The sequence below is a fragment of the Galeopterus variegatus genome, unplaced genomic scaffold (assembly GCF_000696425.1).
Source record: "Galeopterus variegatus unplaced genomic scaffold, G_variegatus-3.0.2 Scaffold7596, whole genome shotgun sequence".
NCBI classification, from domain to species: domain Eukaryota; kingdom Metazoa; phylum Chordata; class Mammalia; order Dermoptera; family Cynocephalidae; genus Galeopterus; species Galeopterus variegatus.
Window position 1 is genome coordinate 28,015 of NW_007733707.1, and position 26,519 is coordinate 54,533.

Genomic DNA, 26,519 nt, shown 5'->3' on the forward strand with positions numbered 1-26,519 from the left:
ACCGAGGGTTGTGATCCCGTTGCCGTTGCCGGTCCCGGTCCGGTACGGGTGCGACACTGAGGGTTGCGATCCATTGCCGGTCACGAAAAAAGACAAAAAGGAAAAAAAAAAAAAGCTTACATCAGTATCAATTTGTGTTTCTTAGATTCAGGGTATGGCACCCAAGTCGTATCCATAATAGGGAGGTAAATTAGCCCTGCTTCCTCCAAGGTAACTGTGTTCATTTGGGAATATCTTCCTGTGGAGGGGATTAATTTACAGACTATAACCCAACTGGAGGAACATAAAGTTAATGCTTCCTTTTCCTCCTTCTCTAGAGGAAAGCCAGAGACATACCATCAAACCTCTGTATTCATGGGTTCCACATCTGTGGATAGCTAACTGTGGATTGAAAATATTCAGAAGAAAAAATTGCATCTGTACTGAACATGTATGGACTTTTTTTTGTCATTATTCCATAAACAATGCAGTATAGCAACGTTTTACATAGCACTTATGTTGTGTTAGGCATTATAAGTAATCTAGAGATGATTTAAAGTTTACAGGAGGACGTGAATAGGCTATATGCAAATACTATACCATTTTATATCAGGGACTTGAGCATCCATGGGTTTTGGTATCCACTGGGGTCCTGTAACCAATCCCCCACGGTTACCAAGGGATGACTGTACTTTATGTAAGACAGAAAGACAGACCAACAGAAAGAAGGAAAGACAGGGAGAGAGAGAGAGAAAGGGAGGGAGGGAGGGAGGGAGGAGGGGGTGCCAGGGTCTTTTTAAGCAATGAGCTCTCACGGGAACTAATAGAGCGAGAACTCACTCATTAATACCCCTCCCCCAGGGAGAGCATTAATCCATTCATGAGGGATCCGCCCCCATGACTCAATCAGTTTCCAACACTGCCACATTGGAGATCAAATTTCCATATGAGTTTTGAAGGGGACAACACATCCAAACTCCATCAAACCCCCATCCCTAGCACCCCCAAACCCCTCACTTCTCATGGGGAAACTGAAGTGCGAGGGGCCAGCTGCCAGCCACAGCCACTGCAGGAGAGGCAGCAGCACGCCGGTGGGCCAGGTCAGGCTTTGTGTCAGACTTCATGGTGCGGAGCATATCTGCTGCTCCAGAGTGTTCGTGTCACTCACTAGGCTGGGGAGGGTATGGGGGGAATAGCCACTCATCCTTGGTGCAACTTCCAGAAGGTTTTGTGGATTTTGCCTTTGAGCTGGAGCTTGGAAGTGACTTGCAATTAAAGCTTAAATCAATGGTTCTCAAAAGTGCAGGGCGAGGTAACATGCTGTGAACAAAATGAGTTCCTCAGTCAATGCAGACTGGAGTGGGCCCTATGAACTGGCTGCGGGCCTTGTCAGAGCCTTTGCAGTGGGAATGTGGACTGCTGAGACCCCAGAGGGGGCTCCCATAGGCACTATTACCCAACTTCAAACTTCTCTGATGGTGCCTTGTGTGCTGGGAAGTCCAGGGCCTAGTGTTCCGTGGGACACACACTTGGAAATGCTGACTTAGCCATTTGGAGATGTGAAGGGAAAGATGTTCCAGGAAGATGGGACAGTGTAAGCAAAGACAAGAGACTGGAGGACCGGGGGACAAGTGTGAGAAAGAGCAGATGGTGGTGACTCAAGCCTGGGAGATGGGAAAGAGGGCAGAAGGAGCTGAGGCAGGGTGGGCAGGTTGCCCTGGTGGGAAAGGAAGTGGCATTGAAAGATAGATCACCTTTTATAGACTTCAGAAAGGGGGCCCCAGATGGCCCCGGGAGGGCCTCCCAGCCTCCTCTCTTCCCAGCATCTGATGGGGTGACTAAGGGCAGGTTTGAGGGATGGTTTATCAGCCTGACCCTGGCCCCTGAACCCACACCCTACAGAAGTCTGTGTCTTGTCCAATTTAGGGGCAATTCCTCTGCCACCAGGGCCTGCCCTGCCCTCCCATCCACTGCTCCATGGCCCACACTCAGTCCAAGTTTCTGGGCCCAGAGGCAAGAGCTGCCTTTTGCACATCAGCTTTGCTGAGAATCTGTGTTTGGCTGGTGGCTTGGACCTGGTAGTGGGCCGATAAATATTTAATAGCCAATTCCCCAGGGGGAAAAGCCTGATTTGTAGAGTTTGCCAGTTTCCATGGTGTAAATACCTCCCGCTTGGCTGATTTCAAACTGCCAACATGAGGTCACTAGTGCGGAGTTGGGAAGAAACGCACAGCATCCACCCTGCGGATACGAGACTCGTATATAACCTCAGGAACAGAGGAAATAGTAAAATGAAGCAAAACAATTACAAAGTGATGAGATTTAGGTACTTATTGCTTTAGAAATATAATGTATTTAGCTGTAAGTTTATGTAATTTAATTTTTAATGATGACTCTGTTTAACAACCAGTTAGCAAAGTTCTTGGAAATTTAAGTCAGCTCTTGACAGCTGGTACAAGCTGGGTCCAGCGCACTGCGGCATGCACCCTAAAACTGCAAGTTTTCTCAGTGACAGACCCTTTCTGTTTTTGTCCCACTTTCTCTAGGCAAACGAGGGAGCAGGAGACACCTCCTGACTTTTTTTATTTCTCCGACTACGAGAGGCACAATGCGGAGATCGCTGCCTTCCACCTGGACAGGTGAGCCCTTCCTTCTGTTGTCCTCCCCAAGGAGGAGCTGTTGCCGGTGCAGCCCAATCCTGCATTCATTCGGTCATGCCATCATTTACCCAGATCCGTTAGTGACCACCTGCGACGAGTTCTGGGCACTGGGAACACAGTAGTGACAATAAACAACACTCATAGCTACTCTTTGTCCAGTGGCTGCTCTGTTCAGAGTACTGTATACATATCAGTTCTTTTAGCCCTCACCATACCCTATAGGTAGGTACTGCCATATCCCCACTTTACAGATGAGAAAACTGAGGCACTGTGAGAAATTACTTGCCCTGAGTCCCATTCCTTAACCATTCCTCTTTAACAGAGAGAAATGGTCCCTGCTGTCATGGTTCTTATAATCTAGGAAGGCATCTCCTCCCACGTACCCAGCACCTACCACAGTGCCTGGCAAATGGGAGGTACAAGGAGCAGCTGCGGGCAGGTGGTAGGTAGGTGTATAGTTGGGAATAAAGGAAAAAGAAAAGAGGGAAGGGAGGGAGGGAAGGAAGGAGTATTAAGTGTTAAGGATCATGGGGTATGAACTTCTCTTGGCCACCAAAGAAGGCTTCCTGGAGGAAGTGGCGTTCATGGTGAGAGTGAGTGGGAGACCCGTGTGGCCACCTGTCTCCTGAGGAATGGCTCTGACCCAGCAGAGCGTGAATCACTCTTTAGGTTCCGCTTGGCCCCTTGCTGCTGGGGACGTGGGAGGATGGCCGACATGTAGCTCTGTGAACTGGGCTCCTCAGCAGCCCCTTGGGCTCAGCATCTGTGTCTTTGAGGGGCACTTCATGGGCCTGACCCTGGGGTGAGCTCCGAGGGTTCCAGAGGATTGAGAGACTCCCACCCAGGCAGAGTGGAGGGGAGGAAGCACCCACCCTTGGTCCTCTGGACTCTCCCCAGCCTGCCCCATGGGGCCGCGGCTGGAGTGTGTCTTGGCCAGGGCATGGCGGCAGCTGGCCACATTGGCATCCTCTCCTGTGCCCTGGCTGGTTAGAATGCAGAGTCCTGGGCTCCACCTAGATGCACCGGCCAAATCTGCATTTTAACAAGATCCTGGGTGATTCATGTGCATATTCGTTTGAAAGCCCCCCCCCTTTTTAAAAAAAAAAAAAATCTTACGTGGTGACTACAGAAATCCCTTAAAGCCATGAAGCTACCATCACTTATTAGGAAATGCAGGATCCCTTTGCTCGGGTGCTTGTCGATGGGGTGGGGAGGGGGTGGCGGGGGCTCTGCAGCCCCTCCCGTTGGGCCTGGGGCTTGGGTCGATGGTGGACACCACTGTCCCTTCACAACAACGGTGCAGGCCCATGGAGACATCCTGTATCATCAGAGAATGGTCACCTCCAGCATTCTCCACTTAATTAAGCAAGCGCAACACACACAGCACAGCTCAGAAAGAGTGCCATTAGAAGTGGCCAATTTAATTCAATTTCAGTTTAAGTTTAGCCCTGGAATGAGGGCATGTTTAAATTCTTGAGGCACTTGGCAAGGCCGATGCCAGTCAATGAAGCGTCGTCAGCCTCAGTCCTCTGGGTCCACTTCTGCCCCCGTTACTGCCAGTCCCAGGTTGAGCCCCCAGGGTTGGTTTCCACAAAGGCAGAGAACTGTGCTTCACTCGGGCTGGCTGTTGGGAGCTGCCAGGAGGGGCCGTGGAGAGTGAGGCCTCCTTTCCTGCCCCTTTCTTGCCAGGATCCTGGACTTCCGCCGAGTGCCTCCGGTGGCTGGCAGGATGGTCAACATGACCAAGGAAATCCGGGACGTCACTCGAGACAAGAAGCTGTGGAGAACCTTCTTCATCTCTCCAGGTAGGCTTGCACAGGGGCCACCGTCACGTGCACACTCGGTGACCGTGAGCTTGGTTCCTCTCTCATAAAAGAGAAGTTGCTGTGGAATGACATTCTTCCACCTGCTGTTTCCACTTTCGGACGTGCCGTGGGCCCTCCACATCTGTGCGTGTCGATCTGTCCTGCAGGCTGAAAGGGTGGCCAGAAATGGTTGTCCCAGCATTATTGAATTAATCCTCTTTGCTGGGCATAGAGGTTATTTTTACCATTTTGTTTATTTTAAAAGGCAAAATGAACTCACTTTTGGAAACTCCCAGCTTCTCCAGGATGTCATCTCCAGGTAGCCCCACCAGGGGTGACCTCTGTTCTCTAGATTCCTCTCCAGATTTAAAAAATACCCCAGCAGGACCCTCATATAGTGACAGGGACCAGAGCAGCAGCTTCACCCATCCCTGGTGTCCCTGGAGGATTGGCACAGGATGCCCTGCATATTGGGTGGAAATAGATATATCTACCGAGGTGCTGAAGTTTATAAAAATATTCAAGACTTTACATCTTACATCTTATGTGTGCACATAAACACAAATGATATTCTGCTTAATCATCTGCCCCAGGTTGCTTTCAACCTGGCACTTGAGGCTCTGCTGACTGGTCCATCCCTGATCACTTGTCCTGAGCTCTGGTGAAGTCCTCCCACGTCCCCAGGACTTTTGTCACTTACATTCCATTAAAGGTGCTTGAGTGGTTCCCGCGATGCTGGGCAGAGGAATGAAGTGACCAGGCAGTCACTGGGGGGACTCTACACACTCCACACACTGGGAAAGATACTCTTGATTGGTGCGGCTCACGCTACAGGAATGCCTCAGCCACACTCTACCTGTGTCTGTTTAGTGCAGGCAGATAAAATCCAATTAAGGCCCTTGATTAGCTGTGTCTTCAGATTTGCTGGCACACAAAAGCTCAGCCTAAAAGCCCGTTTCTTGTAGATGTTTCAGATCAGTATACTCTGCATTTTTTCTCAACTGCATTCGTAAATGCAGAATCTAATTAAGCTCTATTATTGCATTCAGTGTTCACTGCGATCCTCGTATGGTTTCTTCCTCTCAGAGCCCTTTCATAAGATAAAAGTAGGACAGAAATCCCCCCAAAAGGCAGGGAAGAACGTGCCTGGACTCACATGACCAGAAATCAAGAGGCGGGATAAGAGCCCATATGTTTGGAGGGTCTTTGAGGGCTTCTCGGTCAGCCCCACCTGAGCAGGACCCACAGCCGCAGCGTGCATGCCCTCACAGATAACTCAGTCCCTGTGTGGGCAGGCTGAGCTGTAAAGGTCCTTCTTTTTGAAGGGCTAAACTCCACCTCCCCAAGCGGGGCTTCCAGGGCTTCCTCCTGGGATCCCACAGGTGCATCTGAGCTCCTTCTCTCCTCAGCCCCTGGTGGATTGGAGGTCAGCCCTGATGCCCTCCCCACAACCTCACATCCCAGCTCCTCCAGCGTCCAGCCACTGCTCATAGTGTCTGAACACCTCACAGTCTGGCTGTGCCCAGCCCATGCCACCACCATCCCCAAGCTGCCACCCAGGCTGTGCTTGGATGCTTGGCTACTTCATATCCATTTCTTCTTACAATTTTTATTGCAGCGTTCATAGTGATATATTTCAAAGTTTCAAAAAGCGAAGAGAGGGCCGGCCTGGTGGCGCACTGGAGAGTGCGCCGCTTGGGAGTGCGGCGGCGCTCCCGCCGAGGGTTTGGATCCCATGTGGAGACTGGTTCCCGCTCACTGGCTGAGCGTGGTGCGATCCCGTTGCCGGTCATAAAAAAAAAAAAAAAAAGAAAAAAAAAAAAAAAAAAAAAAGCGAAGAGAATAACATTCCCCCATGCACAGGTGCACACTGCTCAGTTCAGCAATTGCTAACATTCTTCCAGCATAGACTTGATGCTTTACATTTCAGACCAGGCCTAATTTCTGAGGATCTCAATTCAGCACTGACTGAAAGAGGTCACAGGGCCAGGCAGGGAGGGGTCAAAATGCCCCTTTTACCTGCTCAGCGTCCAGATGTGGGCAGGGCAGTACCAAGCACCCTGAGCAGGTGGACCCAGGGCCAGCAACTCCCCCAGATCCATCAGACAGATCCAGTTCTGGCCAGCCGGATGTGAACAGGGAGGGAGAGTCCTGTCGGGAAGCCCCACCCCATGGGGACAAGGACAGGACCTTCACATTCCCACCAGCACATGTCCATTGGAAACCACTCTGCCCAAGCTGGGAAGGATCCCAGGCGGCAGGAGCACAGGAAGAGCGGCCGGAGAGCTTGCTGAGTGATTTCTCATTGAATTCTAAGGACCAGCTGGCAGGGGTGGATTGTGTCTTCATCACTGTTCTTAAAGTTTTATTGAGATATGATGGACATACAACAAATAGCACACATTTAAAATGTGTAATGTTTGGTAAGTTTGGTACATTATATATAAAGTGTATGTATGCACCTGTAACGTGAAACCTGCAAAGCCTCGCCCCAGTGGAAAGCGTGGACTCATCCACCCCCAAGTCTGCTCCAGCCCCTTCCCATCTCCTCCCTCGACAGTGTTGTATCTGCTTTCTGTCTTGTGGATTGGTTTACTTTTTCTACAATCTTGTACACGTGAAGGCACCCAGAATGTACTCTTTTGTTTGGCTTCTATGACTCAACATCATAATTTTTAGGTTCACCCACGTAATTGCATGTGTCTGCAGTTGGTTTCTCCTTACAGCGGAGCGTGGTTCCCCTGGGTGGAGTTCTGCACTTTGTTTTTATCCGTTCACGGGGCATTGAGGGGCATTGTGCAGGTGCAGTTAAGTGACTTGCCCAAAATGAAGCGGAGGAACTGGGGTTTGAAAACTCAGGAAAGGGAAGCAAATCAAGAAGTTTCTACACTGAATTCTACTTGCTCCAGCACAAAGGGGCCTCGCGGGCAGCCCTGCTGACAAACAAGTTGTTCATGAGGGCACAGGCGTTTGGCTTTGGGATCTCAAGGAAGAAGCCACTGACACCATCCATGTTCCACAATTTTTAGCACTGGTGTTTTCAGGTACATTTTGTGCTAGTAAAGGGTTGTGGAGTCTTTTTGCTGGCTTTTGTTTTTACAAACAAAAGACTGAGTTAATTATTAGTCTAAGCAGATAAGTTAAGACACTTCCACCTCCCATTCTGGTTGACGTTTTGGAATTCCTCCCTGACCTCTGCAGGTAGGGAGCTGTCGGTCACCTGGTGCCTTCCGTGAGCTCCTGACAGTAAAGCCACTTATAACCACCACTCGGAAGGTCATCGCTGGAATCTCTTCTCACATCTGACCAGAGCTGTCACTCTGATTAGTCGGTCCTGATGGCTCAACCTCCTGCTCCCAGTTTCTAGCCCTTGATTACGTTTCCAGGCCAGTGAAGGTTTATCAATGGCTCCCGTGAAGTCCTGAGCACCTCCCTTGACTGTCTGAGCCCCTCCCCCAGTGCCCCAACGTTGGCTCACACGTGCCTGGATGCCAGTTGTCCTTGAACATCTCCACAGGAGACCGGGCTGCCAGGCTAGCTCTGCCAGTCACTTCTGGACACAGCCACCTTCACCCTGACTGCCCTGTCAGCCAGATTTCTTCTGAAAGCCTTTGGGACTGTTTGGTTTTCTCTGACACAGCAGGGCCTCGGGAGCCAGCTTTGATCTCATTTTAGAAAACCAAATCTGTTCAGATTTGTGTCGTTTTTGCTTTGCTTGCTCTTCTGGACTCATCTAATGCCAAATTGCCATAGATGCTCTGCTAGAGGACACTGCAGACATCCCTTCTGCCTCAGGAACCCTCCTCTGGGGTCACTCAGAAAAGGGAAGAATCTATCCGGCCAGCGGGATAACCAGGAGCAGATGGGAGGAAGCAGAGGAGGGGGTGAACCTCCAGTCGTCCCAGCTCAGCGCCAGCAGTTAGCAGGAAGATGGGCAATCTGGGAGAGAAGGAGAAACAAGGGCCAGTTGGAGCCCTCTGAGCCTCGTGCCATAGCTCCCAGCCTCCTGTGCCATGTAGGGATTGTGGAAGTCACGTTCAGAGAGGGCAGTTAAGTGCCCCAAGGCCACGAAGCTGCCTAGAGGCAGGGCGGGGGTCAGAGGCCAAGTCTTCTCAGCTCCAAACACTCAAGGAACATGCTTCTTCACTTTTTCTGTAAATATCTATCGAAATGTTGCAAACATCCTAAAAGGTGCACAGGTTGTCCTGCACAGCTCTGTGAGTTTCTGCAAGGTGAAGGCATCTATCCAAACTCCATCCTGTGATGAGACACAGGTCGTGAGCAGCTCCCGAAGGCCCCCACCCCTCCCAGCCCCTCAGCCCCCACTCAGCATAGGTTGGTTTTGTGCTTCATTAAGTTGACAGTTTTTCCTGCCACGTTGGCCTAGGTTTGGCTAGGGAGTCATCAGGACTCTGTCCACACAGTGTCCAGTTTAAATGCACATTGAGGAAGAGAGAGGTTTCCAACTGTGGGTCCTCTGCCAATGGCCAGAGCCACCATCCCTGAAGAATGTCATGGTCACTGGCGTTTGCAGCCACCCACATTTGGAGCTGTCCAGGGTGGGCAAGAAAGGCCTCGGACATACCCTCCTTGAGAGACTCATCTTCCTGCTAGGACTGATCATAGGCCTTCAGGCCACACAGGTGAAGAGACCTTCTTGGTCCTAGCAGAAAGCCATGCGTTTGCCGGCCCCCCTGCCCTTGGCGGGAGCTAACGGTGGGCCCATTTTCAGGTGATTGGAGGAGTGGTCCTGGGCATTTGAAGCAGCTTCTCTCTTGGGCTCAACTGGGACCCTGGCCTTCTCCCAGCTGTCTGTCTTTATTGTTATTGCTAAGATGAAAAGGACTCATGCTCTTTCCTCCCCAAAAGCCCACCCCTCTCCAAGCAATCTTCATAATGGCTTCTCAGCTTGACCGGCCACTTACCTGGGGCCTTCACGTGGATTACCTTCTTTAATGCTCAGCCCAGGAAGCAGGCGCCGCTGTGACCCCCCACAACACAGGTGAGGGAACTGGGAACAGAGAGGTGCAGCCCCTCATCTGAGGTCACACAGCTGGAAAGAGCCTCCTCCTAATCCCACCCTAGATGTCCCTTTAAAAACTGAACTTGGATCTCTGATGAGGAACAAGCTGTGGGCCGGTGAAATACCTTTCTCTTTTAACATTGATACCATCTAAAACCAGCTTTAGGCGAGCACAGGGAGGCTATTACAGTGGATGGATTTGATGGCTCCAGCCAATGAGAGATCAGATACAGATTTTCCTCCTGAAAATGGAGCCATTGCCCGGTGGAGGCTGCATTGTCCGACTGTGGACTGCTGATTAAGCTGTAGACACACAGACGAGATCACAGGCTGATCTTCCCTCGATCATTCTTACAGCAATTACCCAACGCCGGCTCTGGGTGATGAGGCGGGGGAAGGGAGGGGACAGGCAGATGACAGGGTCATCGGGAGCTGGCGAGGACTTGCTGGGTGCCTGAGGGGTGTGCCGGGGGCCCAGGGTCGGCCAGGCAGTGGCTGCCCTCCCCTCTCAACCTCAGCTTGCTCACCTGCCTCCTCCCTCTCCGAGTCGTTGCAACCCTGCGACCCTGTGTGGCTTACAAGTGACCTTCCGAGCCTGCATTCTGTTCCTACCGGGAGCCTGCCCTGTGGCCTGGAGGCTCCCAGAGCCCTGGAGAGATGCTGGGAGTGGCTCAGCCTTAGTGTATTGCTTCAGGGAGGAAACCGTGTGTCTGGGGCATTGGCCGCCTGCACTAGCTGGAGGGAGCTTGTGAGTGAGGCGTGATTCACTGAAGACCAGAGGCGTTTACTTACCATAGTTCTACAACCCCAGGCTTTTAAGGGTTTCTCCACCCAACAAATTAAAGTGTGAAAGCATAGATTAAGCCAGCAAATAAATACGTGAATAGAACTGTCTGTCGGGCCTCTGATTAGCATGAGATAACCGCCAGGGCTTCTAGCAGGAAAGCAGCGAACCACAGCTGCTAACTGGCCTGGGCAGCAAGGGGCATGCGTTTTTAAAATTATTCTTTTTTATTGAGATATAATTCATGTACCATAAAATTCACCATTTTAAAGTGTATAGTTTAGTGGTTTTCAGAATATTTGCAGTGTTGTGCAACCATCACCACTGTCTAAATCTAGAATATTTTCATCACTCCAAGAAGAATCCTGTACCTGTCAGCAGTCACTCCACATCTCCCCACCACCCCCAGCCCCTGCAACCACGCATCTACTTTCTGTCTCTGTGGATTTATTCTACAATATGTGTCCTTTTCTGTCTGGCTTCTTTCACTTAGCAAAATGTTTTCAAGGTTTATCCATGTCGTAGCATGGGTCAGTGCTGCATTCCTTTTTATGGTTGAATAATATTCCACCATGTGGGTAGTCGAATTATGTTTTTCCATTCATGAGTTGATGGACATTTGGGTTGTTTTTATTTTTTGGCTATTGTGAATAGTGCTGCTGTGAGCATTCACGTATAAGTTTTTGTGTGGACCTGTGTTTTCATTTCTCTTAGGTATACACCTAGGAGTGGAATTGCTGGGTCACATCGTAACTCTGTTTATCCATTGGAGGAGCTGCCAGACTGTTGTCCACAGCAGTGGCACCATTTACATTCCCACCAGCAGTGCACGAGGGTTCCAGTTTCTCCACATCCTTGCCGACCCTTGTTATTACCTAGTCTTTTTTTTTTTTTTTTTTTTTGTCTTTTTTCGTGTCCGGCAACAGATCGCAACCTTCAGTGTCGCACCCGTACCGGACCGGGACCGGCAACGGGATCGCAACCCTCGGTGTCGCACCCGCACCTCGCTCAGCCAGTGAGCGGGAACCAGTCTGTATGTGGGATCCGAACACTCGGCGGGAGCGCCGCCGCGCTTCCCAAGCGGCGCACTGTAGCAGTGCACCACCGGGCCGGCCCATTACCTAGTCTTTTGATCAAAACCATCCTAGTGGGTGTGAGGTGGTACCTCATTGTGGATTTGATTTTCATTTCCCTGATGACTAATGATATTGAGCATCTTTTCATGAGCTTGTTGGCCATTTGTATATCTTCTGCAGGGAAATGTCCATACAAGTCCTCTGCCCGTTTATTCATTGGGTTATGTATCTTTTTATTATTGAGTTGTAAGCATTCTTTATATATCCTGAATACTAGATCCTTAGAAGTGATTTGCAAAAATCTCCTACCGTTCTGGGAGGAGTATTCACTTCATTCACAGTATATAAATGCATTTTTTAAGCTATTGAATGTTGACTCTAGAATTTCCATAGACTCCAGTCCCTTAATTTTGAGGGTGAGTGGAAAGAAGTTGCGTTCAGGTCCCAGCTCTTACCCCAACAGCTGTGTTACTCTGAGAGTCATCTCTGTGGGGCTCTGTTTTCTGTAAGGTGGGGGTGGAGGTGGTTGCTGAGATCGATATGAGAATTGTGGGTGAGTCCTGTCCGTGGGAAGCACCAGGCAGAAGCCCGGCACAGCCCTGGGAGGGCCATGGGATGGCACGTGCAGTCGGGCCTGGCCCAGGACAGAAATCCTGGGGAGGGGCTGCACTGAGGATGTGGCCCTGAGTGGCTCCAGGTAACCAGCGGTCTGTCCCTCTCCCATCAGCCAACAACATCTGCTTCTACGGAGAGTGCTCCTACTACTGCTCCACCGAGCATGCCCTGTGTGGTAAGCCGGACCAGATAGAGGGGTCGCTGGCGGCCTTCCTGCCAGACCTGTCCCTGGCCAAGAGGAAGACATGGCGGAACCCCTGGCGGCGCTCCTACCACAAGCGCAAGAAGGCAGAGTGAGTGCAGGCATGCCAGTGGCTCCGGGCAGACCCTGGGCGCAGCTGGCACCCGCCCCTTTTACAGGGACTTGGGAGGAACAGCTTTTACCCATCTTGCAGCTGAGAAAACTGGGCCTGGGAGGGATATCAGATTGTCAATGGCCACATGTGGGAAGGGGTGGCAGAGAAGGGGCATAAATCCAGGCTGCCTGTGAGATGACCACTTCATGATTAAACAGCATCCTTACTCTGAGAATTAGAGGCATCCCATCCTATCCCACCCCAGTGGTGCTGGCCTCCCGCTGGGGTCCTTCAAAATACCATGTCTCAGAGCTTGGTTTTCTGCTCATGCAGAGGAAGAACATCTCCTGTTCTTGCAGCCACTAAGACATCCTTGTGACCTTGGCACCCAGCCCCCATTTTTTAACAGTGACCTCCAAAAAGCATGGTGCCAGAGCTGATGGTCACTTCCAGGCATGGTCAGTCCAGGGTGGGCACCATGGCCTGATCACCTCCCAACCTTATACTCCTGTTAATGCAGCCTCGTAGCCACCTGCTGGCACACGTCCCTTTGCAGACACTTTGTTCTCCAACTGCAGTGTCAGTCCATTGCCTCCACAGTGTACTGAGTTGGGCACCCCCAGAATTTGGTTTGGGCCACCCTGTTCATATTGAGGGGCCTGGCCCATCTCACGTGGGCTCCTCTGCAGGTGGGAAGTGGACCCCGACTACTGTGAGGAGGTGAAGCAGACACCGCCCTATGATAGCGGCCACCGTGTTCTGGACATCATGGACATGACAATTTTCGACTTCCTCATGGGTACGTCTGGTGGGCTGAGCACTCGGAATGCAGGGTCCCTGCATTGGCAGGACAAAGCCTGGAGGTCTGCAGTGGGAACACTGCCTGACGTGACCCTGCCGTGGCCCTAGGGCTGCAGGAGGGGCTGGAGTTCTGCTTTCACTTTGTTATCATGGACCAGAGGTCATACTTTGGGAGGGAAGAAAGATGCCCCCTGCGGAGAGCAGAGGGCCCCTGGAAGACACAGCTGGGCTTCCGGCAAGCTGCGACTATTTTTGTTTTCTCCACAGGAAACATGGACCGCCACCACTATGAGACTTTTGAGAAGTTTGGGAATGAAACGTTTATTATCCACTTAGACAACGGGAGAGGGTGAGCCTGTTCAGACCTCATGAAAGGCTGGCCGTCTCCTCGCCCGCCTCGCTGGAGCCCAGCCCAGACCCAGGAGGAAACAGGCCCTCGGTGGGAAGGGACATGGATGTCCCCAAAGGCCTATCCCTGTGGGAGATGCAGGGTGCTGTCCCAGGTCTCCAGTTGGGGGCACAACAGGGCACCCGTGGCAGGAAGGGAGGGCTGCCCGGGAGCGGAGCCCCTACAGTGTGCTTGGTTTATGACGGACGTTATATCACCAAATTCTCACAGTAACCCTGTGCAGTGCATCCTGTTAGGCCCTGCGTTACCCTGGGGAAACTGAGGCTCAAAGGGGCTGCTGGCCAACAATAGCAGGGCTATGGTGAGCACCTGGGTCCTCGACCCCCACTCGGGGCCTGGAGCTGGCTAGTCAGGACAGACAGTCCTCGCTGCCCCAGCCTACAGCCACCGCTGACCTAAACTGGGCAGTTCTGGACTGTGTCATGAGACCCTGGTCACCAGGAGAGGGTGACCCCTGATTAATAAGGCAGGGAAGTGAGTAATTCAGGCAGGAGAATGTCCATTCCAAAAAGATGAAAGATGACTTAGAGGGATCCACTTTGGACACTCAAATACTTTATGCACGTGGATCACCTGTACCCCGTGTAAAAGATGCTACAGTGGCTAAACCGTGATGACCCTCCCTCGTGCCATCTCGACCCAGCTGCCCAGAACCCGTCATTGGTGTGCCTCAGCCCAGGCGAGTGGCCAGGACCCCACATCTAGGGCTGGGGACAGGCAGAGGCCAGCCACACTGCCTGGGGTGCTGAGGACAGGCAGGAGCCAGGCCACACTGCCCAGGGTGCTGGGGACTGTCCAGGCCACACTGCCCAGCACTGCAGCTCTTGAAGTCCAGCAGCCCATTAGCCACCTTCTACAGGTGGCCCCTTTGACGATTCCACTTTCCTCCTGGCAGGTTTGGGAAATACTCACACGATGAGCTCTCCATTCTGGTGCCCTTACAGCAGTGCTGCAGGTACGGCTTCCACCGGGAGCCTGGCTCCATCCCCACCCCACTCCCCACCAGCGAGCCCCTGGCAGATTAGGCCAGAGTCTTCACACCCCCCTCCCCGGCTGTAACACCAGAGAAGGCAGGTGTCCACAGCCCCGAATCCTACACACCCTCACCCCACTGCACAGCAGCTCATGTGCCCCACCTCGTCCACCACCCTGATGCTTGTCCAGCTCAAGCTGCAGGGTCCCAAAGCTCGTGACAACCATGTCTGACCATTTTCCAGATGAAGACACTGGGGCCTAGAACAGATTACTGGCTTGACACAAAGGTCCTGCTCTGTTGGCAGTGGCTGCCAGGCTTTGCCCCCTGCCACTTCAGATGGGGCTATCCTATCCGGTTCCCCTCCTGTTACAGTTGGGAACACAGGCCTGTGGTGCAAACAGTTTGTACTTCTCTAAAGAGACTTCTCAGTGTCCGCCTGCCCAGACAGACATGCTGCGCCTACCTGGGGATGGTCTTCCAGGTGGCAGGATGTCGTCCTCACCCTGTGTCTGCCTTGGGCACACAGAATGCCTGCTGGGCACTGCTGGGGTGTTACATGTGCACCCCATCCCTGCAAGGCAGCACCTGCATCCCTCATGCAGATGAGAGGCAGGGGCCTGAGCAGTCACATGGCTCAGCAACTGATGAGGCACTTGATTTTGGGCTCCTCTCTGTGTCTGTATGTCTGTCTGTCTGTCTCTTTCCTCTCTCTCTCTCTTTTTCCCTCTCTCTGTTTCTCTCTCTCTGTCCCTCTCTCTCTCAGCAGCCACAATGCTGCCCTGCCCCTGGTTTCCGATGGCCAGGCATCTCCTCTCTCCCCTCCAGGATCAGGAAGTCCACCTACCTGCGGCTGCAGCTCCTGGCCAAGGAGGAGTACAAGCTGAGCCTGTTGATGGCAGAGTCTCTGCAGAGGGATAAGGTGGCACCTGTCCTGTACCGGCTGCACCTGGAAGCCCTGGACCGGCGGCTGCGCATTGTGCTGCAGGCCGTCCGGGACTGCATCGAGAAGGACGGCGTCCACAGTGTGGTGGAAGATGACCTGGACACTGAACACAGAGCCTCCCCCGAGAGGTAGTGACCTGCCAGCTGCCCGCTGTGCCCGTTGAGGAAAGAGGAGGGAGACAGCCTCACAGCGACCACACATGTGCCACATCGTGAATTCAGTGAATTCAGAGACAGGATGGGACCATCCCCCAGTCGGTGAACTGTGGCCCTGGGGAGGGTGAGGTAGGTCTGCAGCAGGTCTAACAGGACACTTTTTGTTAGTTTTTGAGACCAGAAAAAGGAAGGAAGGTGCTGTCTGTGCTCACAGACAGAGGCGGCCAGCGGCAGAGGCATTCCATCCTTTTTGTAGGGAAAGGAAGCCTTTATTTGCTATTTTGTATTTATATATGGTGTATATGTATATAAATAGAGAGACATATATACAGACCACAGATCACCTACCAAATTAATACAAGGACTGTCCTCCCCGCTGGCTCTGTGGGGCTCCTACTTGGCCAAATTCACCCGTTAAGGGCTCTCACACTCTGGACCTAATTTAAAATAAAAACTTTTTTCTCCTCCTTCCCGGGGCCTTTGCACTAGAAGGCTGGAGGGTCTCGTCTCACGGTGGGAGGAGGCTCCCGCTGGACATCATGGCCATGTGTCGCAGATGGATACTTAAAAGTGGGTTTCAGAGTGATGTAAGTGACTATTGGTCTTATCGTCGCAGGCAGCAGCAGCCCGGGACGTTCCCTGGCAGCAGTGGGCTCTGCTTGTCCTCTCCCTTTGGACAGCTGATGTAAATACACCACACAGGGTCTGCTGTGCACCGCGGCAGTAGGTTCACCTTTGCAGCCTCTGTGGAATCGTTTGCAATGTGGTAAAAGTGCAATAAAGATACAGCAAATGTGCATTGGCGGCCTCACTGGGGTGGGGGCCCTCACACCCTGGTTCTTGGCACCTGCCCACCACCCTCCAGAAAAGCAAGTCCTGGAACTGGGCACGGCCGAGGCCCCTGGCTTTTGTGGTGCTCCAGGGTGGCAGGCAGCCCGAGACTGCTGGGACCGTGGAGCGCTGCCTGCCAAGCCCCTGGATAAACAGGCCTGGGTGAGGCCCAAGCTCTCCAAAGGCAAGGGGAAGGCATGGGGGGAGGAGCGGGCAGCATCTGTCCCGCTCCTGGTGAGACCAGATCTTAGAGGACTGGATGAGATCCCCAAAGCCACAGCAGCCCCAGAGGACGGTATCCAGGAGCCACTGGCACAGGTGCTACTCTGAGCTGGGGCTGGCCCCTTTCCACTGCTGGCCACGGGGCCTGAACCCCCCCCAGTGAGCCCTGCCTGGAAGCTCCCAGGCTCCTTCCAACAAGTCACCAGCTGGGGCCGTGCTGGGCACAGAGAAGGGCAGAGCCCTGGAGGGAGCAGGGCTGAGGAGAACTTTTTGGCTGAGGGCTCACCACAAACCTCAGTGTTCTTGAAGCTCAAGAGTCCCTGGGAGCAGAGGGGCTGGAAGGAAGTCACAGCCCCAAAGGTCGTGGCCTCCACCTCTTAATCGGGGTTTCCCCACTGGCTCCCTCTCATCCCATCAGCTCCCGAGGACACACAGCTGCAGTGAGCAATGTTTTGTGTGTGCCAGGCCCCCTGCAAAGCAGTCGATATAAATCGTTATTGGTCTGTAAAGCAAAATTGCAAGACTGATTTTATTTTTTTTGTTTTACAAGTGGGGAAACTGAGGCTCAGAGAGAGGAGGTCACTCAGCCTATAAGTCAGTTTTGGTTTCTGGACCGGTGAAGCCAAGAAGCCCCATGAGCCTGGAAGGAATGTAGAGTCCCCACCTGAGTCCCCAAATTGACTGGGGCTGAGCTCAGGATAAGACATGCTCCTGCACAGCCAGACTGACTGGGGAACTTCAGACTATGATGAATCCTCAAAGAAGTAACTAGGGTGATGTGATAAAGTGGACCCCCGAAAGCCTGCCCCCACCCCCTTCTTCCTGTCTCAGCGTAAGATCCAACAGTCACCCAGCAGCTCGCGCAGCTGAGTCATCTGGCTTCCTTTCCACCGAGTCACAAGACCTCCAGCTCCACAATGTGCCTGGGGTCAGCTCCTCTCACCTCCTCTTGCAGTGGCTCTGGCCTCTCTCATCGTTTTCTCCCAGCCGAGGGTCTTTGTTAGCCCCTCAACTCCTGGTCCCCCTGCCTTTTGTGGGCTCCCAGTGGGAGGAGGCTGCAGGTGGGGGGGACGGGCCTTGGGGGTCAGCTCTGTCTTCACCACTGGGAGGCAGGGGCAGGAGCTATGTCTGAGAGCCATGATGGCTGCTTCTGGCCAGGGAACACAGCAGCCTCACCTCCAAAGGACACCCGAGCTCCCACCTCCAGCCTGCCCACAGGGAGAATAGAGAAAATGTGTGGCAGCCTCAGGCTGGAATACTGGCTGTCACCTGCCCAGGGCTACATAGCCCAGGAGTTGCAAAAAATTGAAGGGGCACTCACTACTGCCTGCCCACCTTCCAGGGCTCTCCACTCACTTGCATATCTGTTCAACAAAGACTTGCTGGGCACGTGCTGAGTGCCAGGGTGGGGTCCAGTGGGGACCCATCACCACTGGCTTGCAGAGCAGTAAAGCAGACACGTAAATAAATCACAAACAAGACCGTCGCACGCAGCAGCAGTAAGGATGGCAAAGGGATAGAAAGTAATCGAGGTGGACATTTTATACAGGGTGGTGAGGGAAGTTGTCATGGACCTCTTAAAATGCCCCCAATGTGTCTTTGTTTGGAGACAGGGCCCTTCAGGAGGTGATTAAGGTTAATGAGGTCATGTAGGTGGCCCTGATCCAATATGACTGGGGTCCTTTGATGACACAATGATTGGGAGCTCTCACAGAGCCCTGTAAGCCTTGGGAGAGAAAGACACTGGGTGTTTTTAACATGACAGTGACATAATTAAATTAGTGTTTTAAAAATCTTCCCTAGAGGTTGGATTGATTGAGGAGGATGCTCGGAGTGGGGAGAGTGGCTGGGAGCCTGTTGCAGTCACCCAGCCACCACAGCCTGGGACAGGAGCAGTGGAGAGGTGACACATGAGCAGGTCTGGGGCTCACAGGGATGGAACTGCAGGACTTGCTGATGGATTGGTGGTGGGGGAGGAAAGGAGGAAGAAAGCATGGCCTCCAGAACTTGACTTGAGCCACCAGGGAGTGGGTGCCTCTCGCCCGTGAGGGGGTCTGGGGGAAGGTTGGTGAGCGGCAGGAGAGAGGCATTCTCCACTGTGTGGTATGTGTTGTGTCCATTCGGTGTCCAGGAGGTCGTATCAGGCAGGCAATAAGATGGACGAGCTTGAGGAGGAATCTGGGCTGGGTATAAAAGCTGGCATTGTGGGCACAGAGTTGAAATGTAAATCCGCAGTGAGGGATGAAGCCATTTAGCAGGGAGAGGAGAAAACGAGCGAGGACCATGTCCTAGGGCACTTCAACATTTGGAATCTGGGTAGGGAAGGATGAGCCTGAAGATTAGAGAGAAAGAACCAGCAGCAAGCCCTGTCCCAGCAGTGAGGGAGGCGGGCTGCAAGGGTGAGGCTGATGGTCCAGGGAGAGCACGGTTCCTCACTGTTAACTGCGAAAGCACAGACGAGGGCCATCGACACGTAGAGAGAGCCTGTGATGGGAGAGACACGAAACAACCGGAAAAAACAACGTGAAGTCGAGCACTGATGCAAAGAGCAGAGACATTGCTGAGACCGGCGGAGCTGAGAGACGGGTCAGGGAGGGCGCGGGTGTCCGGGCGGAGAGGGCTCGGGACATCGGTGCCCGGGGAGAAATGAGAAAGAAACGTCTCAAGAGGAGGAGTAGGAGAGGAAATTGGGGAAGTTGCCCAGAGAAAAACAAGGGAGACCAAGATTGGAAAACGGGAGAACAGAGAAAAGTAAGTTAGAGGCTCAGTCCAGGAGCTACAATGTTAGCTAATAGGAGATACACAGCAGAAAAACGCAAGTGAGGAAATAAATGGAAACAAACAGGAAAAACTGGAACTTAGCCTGAACCGAAAGACCTGAGCTTCCAGATCAAATAGTCCAAGTTTCCAGCAGAAGAAGAGGAAAAATTGCAGAAATGTCACATGACACCACTAAGGAAATTGAGGACACTGGGGATCCAGAGAAGATTCACATGGCCTCCAGCACACCTGGAAAACACGCTCAAGTATCAAAAATGGGAACATCATCTGCTTTTTCAGCAGCAGTAGCGGAGACTGCAAGGCGGAGGAGCCGTTCCTGCAAAACGCCAGGCAGACAGGTTCCCACCCAGACGCCCACCGCTGCGCAAAGGCCCACGCACCCTTCCTCAGGACGCCACCGGAGGGCGCGCGCCACCAAAACCGGGACGTGGATCAAGACAAAGGAAGAATGGGACACAGCAAGGAGGTGAGCCCCCCCCCCCCAGGGCTGATGACAAAGGGGATCCCGAGAGGACACCCGTGTCCCCAGCTCACTGGACTCCATAGATGACTGGTAAGACCCTGCCTAGAACACTAGCCAGGGAAACCGTGAGAATCCTGTTATGTCCAGGTGGAAAAGAGTTATGCTGGAAAAGAGTTATCCCGGCTTAGGATGGTTTGACTCAGGATTTTTCGACTTTATAATGGTGCAAAAGCGATGTACATTTAGTGGAAACCGTAGTTTGAGTACCCACATGTTCACTCTGTTTTTCAGTGCGGCATTCAATAAATTCCAAGAGATAGTCAACACTTTATTATAAAATGGGCTATGTGTGAGATGATTTTGCCCAACTGTAGGCTAATGTAAGTGTTCTGAGCACATTTAAGGCAGGCTAGGCTAAGCTGTGATGGTCGGTAGGTCAGGTGTGTTAAATGCATTTTCCACTTATGATGGGTTTGTGAGGACGTAGCCCCACCGTAAGTTGAGGAGCATTTGTATAAGCATAGGACATCCGTGGCTCTGCTGTGAATGACATTTTCACACACATATACCAGCAATCAACATTATTTTTCCAAAAAGAAAAAATAAAGGTGAGATAACTGTGTTGGGGAAGGGAAGTGTTTTTGATGAAAGGATGTTGGACGAGAACTAAATCCTCTCTTTCAGGGTGGACAGTTGATACATATTGTGTAAAGCTTCAAAATAAAAAGTTGGGGCCGGCCCGGTGGCAGCTGCGCTCCCACCGAGGGTTCGGATCCCACACACAGACTGGTTCCTGCTCACTGGCTGAGCGAGGGGCGGGCGCAGCACCGTGGGTTGCGATCCCGTTGCCGGTCCCAGTCCGGTACAGGCGCGACACTGAGGGTTGCGGTCTGTTGCCGGACATGAGAAAAGACAAAAAGGAAAAAAAATAAAATAAATAAAAAAATAAAAAATAAAAAGTTGTAACATAGGCCAAGTGTTTAGAAACACAGAGGTAAATACAAAAACAAAACACACCCAGCGGAAGTCATAAAAAGTGGTTTTTCTCTGGGTCTTTGCTATAGGAAGGGGGTGGGAGGTCTGTGGTTTTCATGATCTAACCTGTGGTATCATTTAAGACTTTAAAAATGTTATTCATCTATTTCTTGGATACAAATTTAAAGTGGAGGGTGACACCGCTGGATGAGAGGTGGGCTGGGGACAGAGCTGAAAGCCCACCGAGGTAGGGGCCAGCCTTGGCTCTATCCCAGTCCCACCCACTGGCTCAGGGTGGAGCCAACTCTGTCTCCATTTCTTTGCTGCACAGTTACTCTGCAGATCAGAATCACTATCCTATCATGTCCATTGTACAGCCATATAAACTGAGGCTCAGACGGGTGAGGTGACTTACCTGAGTTCAGTACAGGGAGTGAGTGAGCTGCGTTTGGGATCCAGATCTGCCTGTCACCCCAGAACCCTGCTCTGTCCACCCATCCTCAAAATCGATGCCACACACTATAGCAACAGACGACACAAACCCATCAAACCCCAGCACAGGCAAAATAGTGCAGGGCAGAGAGAGACGAGGGCGAAGGAAGAGACAGGACCTGAGGGCCGAGGAAGTCTTGAGCAAAATGAAGGAAAAGGGCTCTCAATTAAATTTCCCTTGGTGGAAGTCTGCTTCCCAGGGGGGGTTAAGCTGCCTGCTTTGTTCACAACTAGGACAGCATTTTGCCAGAGGGGCCTGTGAGAAATGTGTGGGTTAGAATTCAAATGTGATAAAAAAACAAAAGAAAAGACAACAAAAACAACTGGGGGAAAAAATCAAAACAAAACCCCTCTTTCAGTCAGCCTGGGATTTCATTTTGCGGGGGAGGTGGCACCCTCAGTGGGCTCCTGCCTGGGGCTGGGTCCCACCCACCCTTGGGCCCCTAGGCCTGGGTACCCCAGCAGAAGCCACAGGATGGCTGAAGGCAGGGGCCACTTTTCCCTACTTTAATATAAATAAATGAACAAATAGGGAAATATATGAATGGGGACTCGTGTATGACCCCTGCCTGAATGGGCTCCAGGGGCAAAATCTGTGGGGGCTGCCAGGAAGTTCAGGTGGGTGGGCACACCCTTATTTCCAGCCCCCCACTCCAGGAGTCTGAGATAGATAAAGGACACCAACCCATAGCCCAAAGAGAATGACAACGGTCACTTCATGGAAGAGAAGGACTGTCGGGCCCTCCAAGGTGGTTTTCCAAATGTACCCACATCATAGTCACCTGGGAGTGAGTTAAATATACAGATTCCTGGGCCAGTCCCCCAACTCCAAGCCCACAGGTGGAGGGAGGCCAGATGCCTTTGGCCAGCTTCCCAGGGGGCCAGGACACCGGGGCTCCCAGGCCACCCTCTTGGGTCTTGCTGCTCAGGCCACTTTCCCACTTCTTGGGGAGTGTGCCTCACTGAGTGGCTCCCAACTGCTACCACATCCTGCCCAGTTACCATGGAACTCTCTCGCCTAAGTCGCTGCCCCAAGGCAGGTAAGAAGAGAAAGTGTCCAGGAGCCTTGGCCTGCCCAGGTAGGCAAGGTATGTGGTAAAGGAGGACACATCACCCAGATTGGGGGGTGGGGGGATATATGCACAGAGGGGGTCTTTCTCGCTGTTCTCAGAGCTACACTTGGAATGCCACCTGCATTAGGAAGAAGGGGTTTGTGGGCTGCTGGAACTGCCACCCAGGGAGCTGTGCCTTCTGGGAGGGTGTCCTTTCGAAGGGGTGGGGCTGCTCCTGGCCTCCCAGCTTTGCCCAGAAGTAGCCCCTGGGGTCAGTGGGGAGAGACAATTAGAGAGGCCCAGGGGAGGGGCCCTTAGGGCCAGCTGCCAAGGTGGGGGTCTGGGTGTGGTATGTGTAGTTGCCTGCTGGGATCACGCCAGTCTTGTCAGCTAGCCTGCCTCAGCCCAGGTCAGGAGGCAGCCCAGCAAGGTTGTCATAGGGGCTAGGGTCAGCCAGCCACTGTCCAGAGCCCCCATTCCATCCTGTCTCTGGGTCCCAGGGCTCAAGGATGCAGACACTGTGGCCAGGTGTGTCCTGCAGCTGGGGGAGGGACCCAGGGAGGTCTGCAGGTGAGTCCCAGGCTCACTGGGGACACCTGTTCGTGTCTGGTCCCCTTGCACCATCTAGAGGAGAGTTAGAGAAAAGCAAGAGCCAGGCCTCAGAGAGCACCGGCTGCCCGAGTTGCAGACCCAGGCCAGCCTTGTCCTCTCAGCGTCCAAGGGTTCAAGGTGGCCCCCCCGGCCTCTGACAGCCGAGCTTAAATCCTCAGGAGTGGGGAGCCTCTGGTCTTTCCCTCCATTGTTTCCCTAGGGCTTAGTACAATCCCGACACTTCATAAATACCTATTGGATAAATGTTTTTTTCTCCAATATATTTGGTCTTAGTGAGTATTGAATAGTTCTATACACTTGCACACCAATGAGTATTTACAGGCACTCTCCTTTAAACACAGAAAAAGAAGTCTGGAATTTATTTTGAGGGCAGTAGAAGCTATTGAAACATTCTGGATTTCCAGAATCTTCCAGAAGTCACAACCTCCTTGGTGCCACAGGGCCTTGTCACAGCCTCCCACCCTGGAGCTCTCTGTCTCTGTGCCAGCATCTTAATTTTGTTACTTCCTGTTCCGAGCAGGGCTCACATGTTTCATGTGTGGAGAATACTTTCCAGCCCTTAGCCCGGGTCAGTCCCTCCCACCTCCACGCATTCTCTCCAGAGCTCTCCCTGTTTCCTGTCATGTGCTGTAGATGGTAATTACACACTTGCTTCTGACATTACTTGGCCAATGACCACTTCCCGCTAGAGTGGAAGCTCCATGAGGACAAGGACTGCTTTTCACTCTATGGCATCCCCCACGCCTGCAGCACAGTAGTCCTTCCTACATACTGCTGATGAGCAGTCACATGGCTTAGTCCCCACTGACCTCTCCTGCTCATCTCTTGCCACTCCGCTTGTTAGGTTCCACCAAGGTACCTTCTCTCAGCCCTGAGCCCTTGCACAGGCTGGCCTCATCCACACACAGTTTTCTTTCACCATCTTGGTGCCCTGTCATTTGCCGATCTTCTTCCACATCCTATGCCATTCCCCACTGGAGAATGGAGGGTTCCTATTTCCCCACATATGGTAGTAACCCCCAAGCTGGCCCCCAGGGTTCACACCTACTGCTACTCATGCCCTTGTGAGTCCCTACAACACTGTACCCAGATTGGCCTATGAGACCAATAGAAGACATGTAAGTGATGGCTTGTCACTGCCCAAACTAGGTCAGGAAAGACACTGTGGCTTCTGCCTGTCTCTTTCTGATCTCTTGCTGTGGTGAAGTTATCTGCTGCATTGTGAGCAGCTGTGTGGAGAGGCCCACCAGGTGAAGAACTGAGACCTCCAGCCAACAGCCGTGGGAGGGCACCATCTTGGAAGGGATTGTCCCGCCCCAGTCAAGCCAGATGATGCAGCTCTAGCTGACTCCTGACTGCACTGTCTTTTTTTTTTCCTTTTTGTCCTTTTCCATGTCTGGCAACGGATCGCAACCCTCAGTGTTGCCCCTGTAACAGACCGGGACCAGCAACGGGATCGCAACCCTCGGTGTTGCTCCCGCGCCTCACTCAGCCAGTGAGCGGGAACCGGTCTGCATGTGGGATCCGAACCCTCGGCGGGAGCACCGCCGCGCTTCCCAAGCAGCGCACTATAGCAGTGCGCCACCGGGCCGGCCCGACTGCACTGTCTTGAGAATCCCTAAGCCAGACCACCCAGCTAAGCCACCCACTAATTCCTGACCCTCAGAAACCCTGTGAGACAATAAATGTTTGTTCATTGTTACTTTAAGCCACTAAAGTTGGAGTAGTTTGTTATGCGGCAGTAGATAACTAACACACTGTGTTAAGACTCATATTAATTGCAAAGATGTCTACATCTAAGCACAATTGCTCAAAGTTCACCTGTTAGGTGCTCAAAGTTCATGTGTTAGGAGCCGGGGATCATTCAGGCTACATTTCTACACCTTACCTGTCTCTGTTTCTAATGAGCTACTGCACCGATCTATGCAATGACCGAAATATAGGACAGTTTGTCACTCCACTGCATACTATGGAGGCAGCCCCTCTGCATCCCAAAGTAACTGCCTTTGTATTTGTTTCCTGGGGCTGCCATAATAAATGACCATAAAGTTGGTGCCTTACAAAAACAGAAATGTATTCTCTCACAGTACAGGAAGCCAGAAATCTGAGACCAAGGTGTCAACAAGGCTGATTCCTTCTGGGGTCTCTGAGGGATTACCTGCTCCATGCCTCTCCTTAGCCTGGTTGCTGGCACTCCTCGGCTTTCCTTGGCTTGTGGCAGCATCACTCCAATCTCAGCCTCCATCATCACATGGCTGTCCTCTTCATGTCTCTGTCTCCTCTGTTTCTATGTGTTTCTCTGTGTCCAACTCTATTTCCTTTTCCTTTTTCTTAAAAAAACACCAGTCATTGCATTAGGGCCCACCTTAAATCCAGGATATCATCTCAAGATCCTTAACTAATAACATCTGCGAAGATCCTATTTCTAAATAAGATCACATTCTGAGGTTCTGGGTGGACATGAATTCAGGGTGGGGGGACACTATTCAACTCACTACTGCTTTGTAATTTATATGAATTTTATCTCTCTTTTTCATACTTCAGTCAATTTTGTTCAAAAGTGTGCTCTGAAATCTTAATGAGGATAACTAGTGCCATTCATGAATAAATCAGGATTTCATTCATAAGAGACACAGTGCATTAGATATAAAAGCTCAAAGATGTTCAGATGAGAAAGCGGCATAAACACAAATTAACTTGTGAATCACAGCTGTCATTCAGTACAGACTTCCTGAAGAGAAGTTCCCTGTCTAAACTGATGAGAAATGTTAGTTAGTAACTAATGGCTAAGGTGACTTCAAGATTTTCGGGAAGTAAAAGATCATAATTGGTGTCCCCTGTGGCACAGACATCCTTATTTCTGAGGAAACACTGCACATCAACCAACACAACTGAAAATCCTGTCCTGAAAAATGAATCCAACTTTCCTATCTATATAAAAGTAAAGTATCCCAAATAAAGCATTGCTCCCTATATCCTGAGGGGAAAGCCACAGTATCAAATGTGAACATCCCTTTTGCCCTTAATAATTTCTGCCTGGTCCTGTGTTTATTTACTGGCCACGTGCTAAAGTTTTGCAATGAATGAGAGAAACATGTTTCCTGCCCTCAACACACTTTTATTGAGCATCTACTATGTAACAGGAACTGTCCTTGATGCTGGGAATGGGACGGGGAACAAGATGGTCTCTGTCCTTGGAAGGATACCATCCTAGGGGGATAGGGCCAGACATGAGGGTCGTGGGCATCAGACTTCATCTGATGACACTGGGGTCACTGAAGGCTATTCAGCAAGACTGTCTTCAGAGTAATCAAAACAGAACTTCATTTTCTGTCTCCCATTACACTTTTAAGCATTCCCCTGAATTCCTGCTCACTCTTAGATAATGGGCCAGCAGAGTGGGTCACTGATTTTTGTGTCCCAGCCTCAGTTCAGTTGCACTGCTGAGTCTGAGACATAAATTGAAGCTCCACCCTTGACCACTGCTTATAGGTGCAGGGGGTGTTTCTGTACTCTCTGCCTTCCCTTCTCACCCCCAGCTTGCTTCCCAATAGCAAACGGGAGGGGAG

General features: G+C 51.8%; 1 protein-coding gene across 1 annotated transcript; it reads left to right on the forward strand.

Moving 5' to 3' along the window:
• The first annotated feature begins 2,529 nt into the window (after positions 1-2,529).
• FAM20C (family with sequence similarity 20, member C) lies at positions 2,530-16,319 on the forward strand. The gene is made up of 7 exons (XM_008592104.1): positions 2,530-2,618; positions 4,329-4,444; positions 12,055-12,235; positions 12,928-13,037; positions 13,307-13,388; positions 14,344-14,403; positions 15,250-16,319. The coding sequence occupies exons 2-7, from the start codon at positions 4,369-4,371 to the stop codon at positions 15,497-15,499; spliced, it is 759 nt and encodes a 252-aa protein (XP_008590326.1). The 5' UTR covers positions 2,530-2,618; positions 4,329-4,368; the 3' UTR covers positions 15,500-16,319.
• Positions 16,320-26,519: the final 10,200 nt, after the last annotated feature.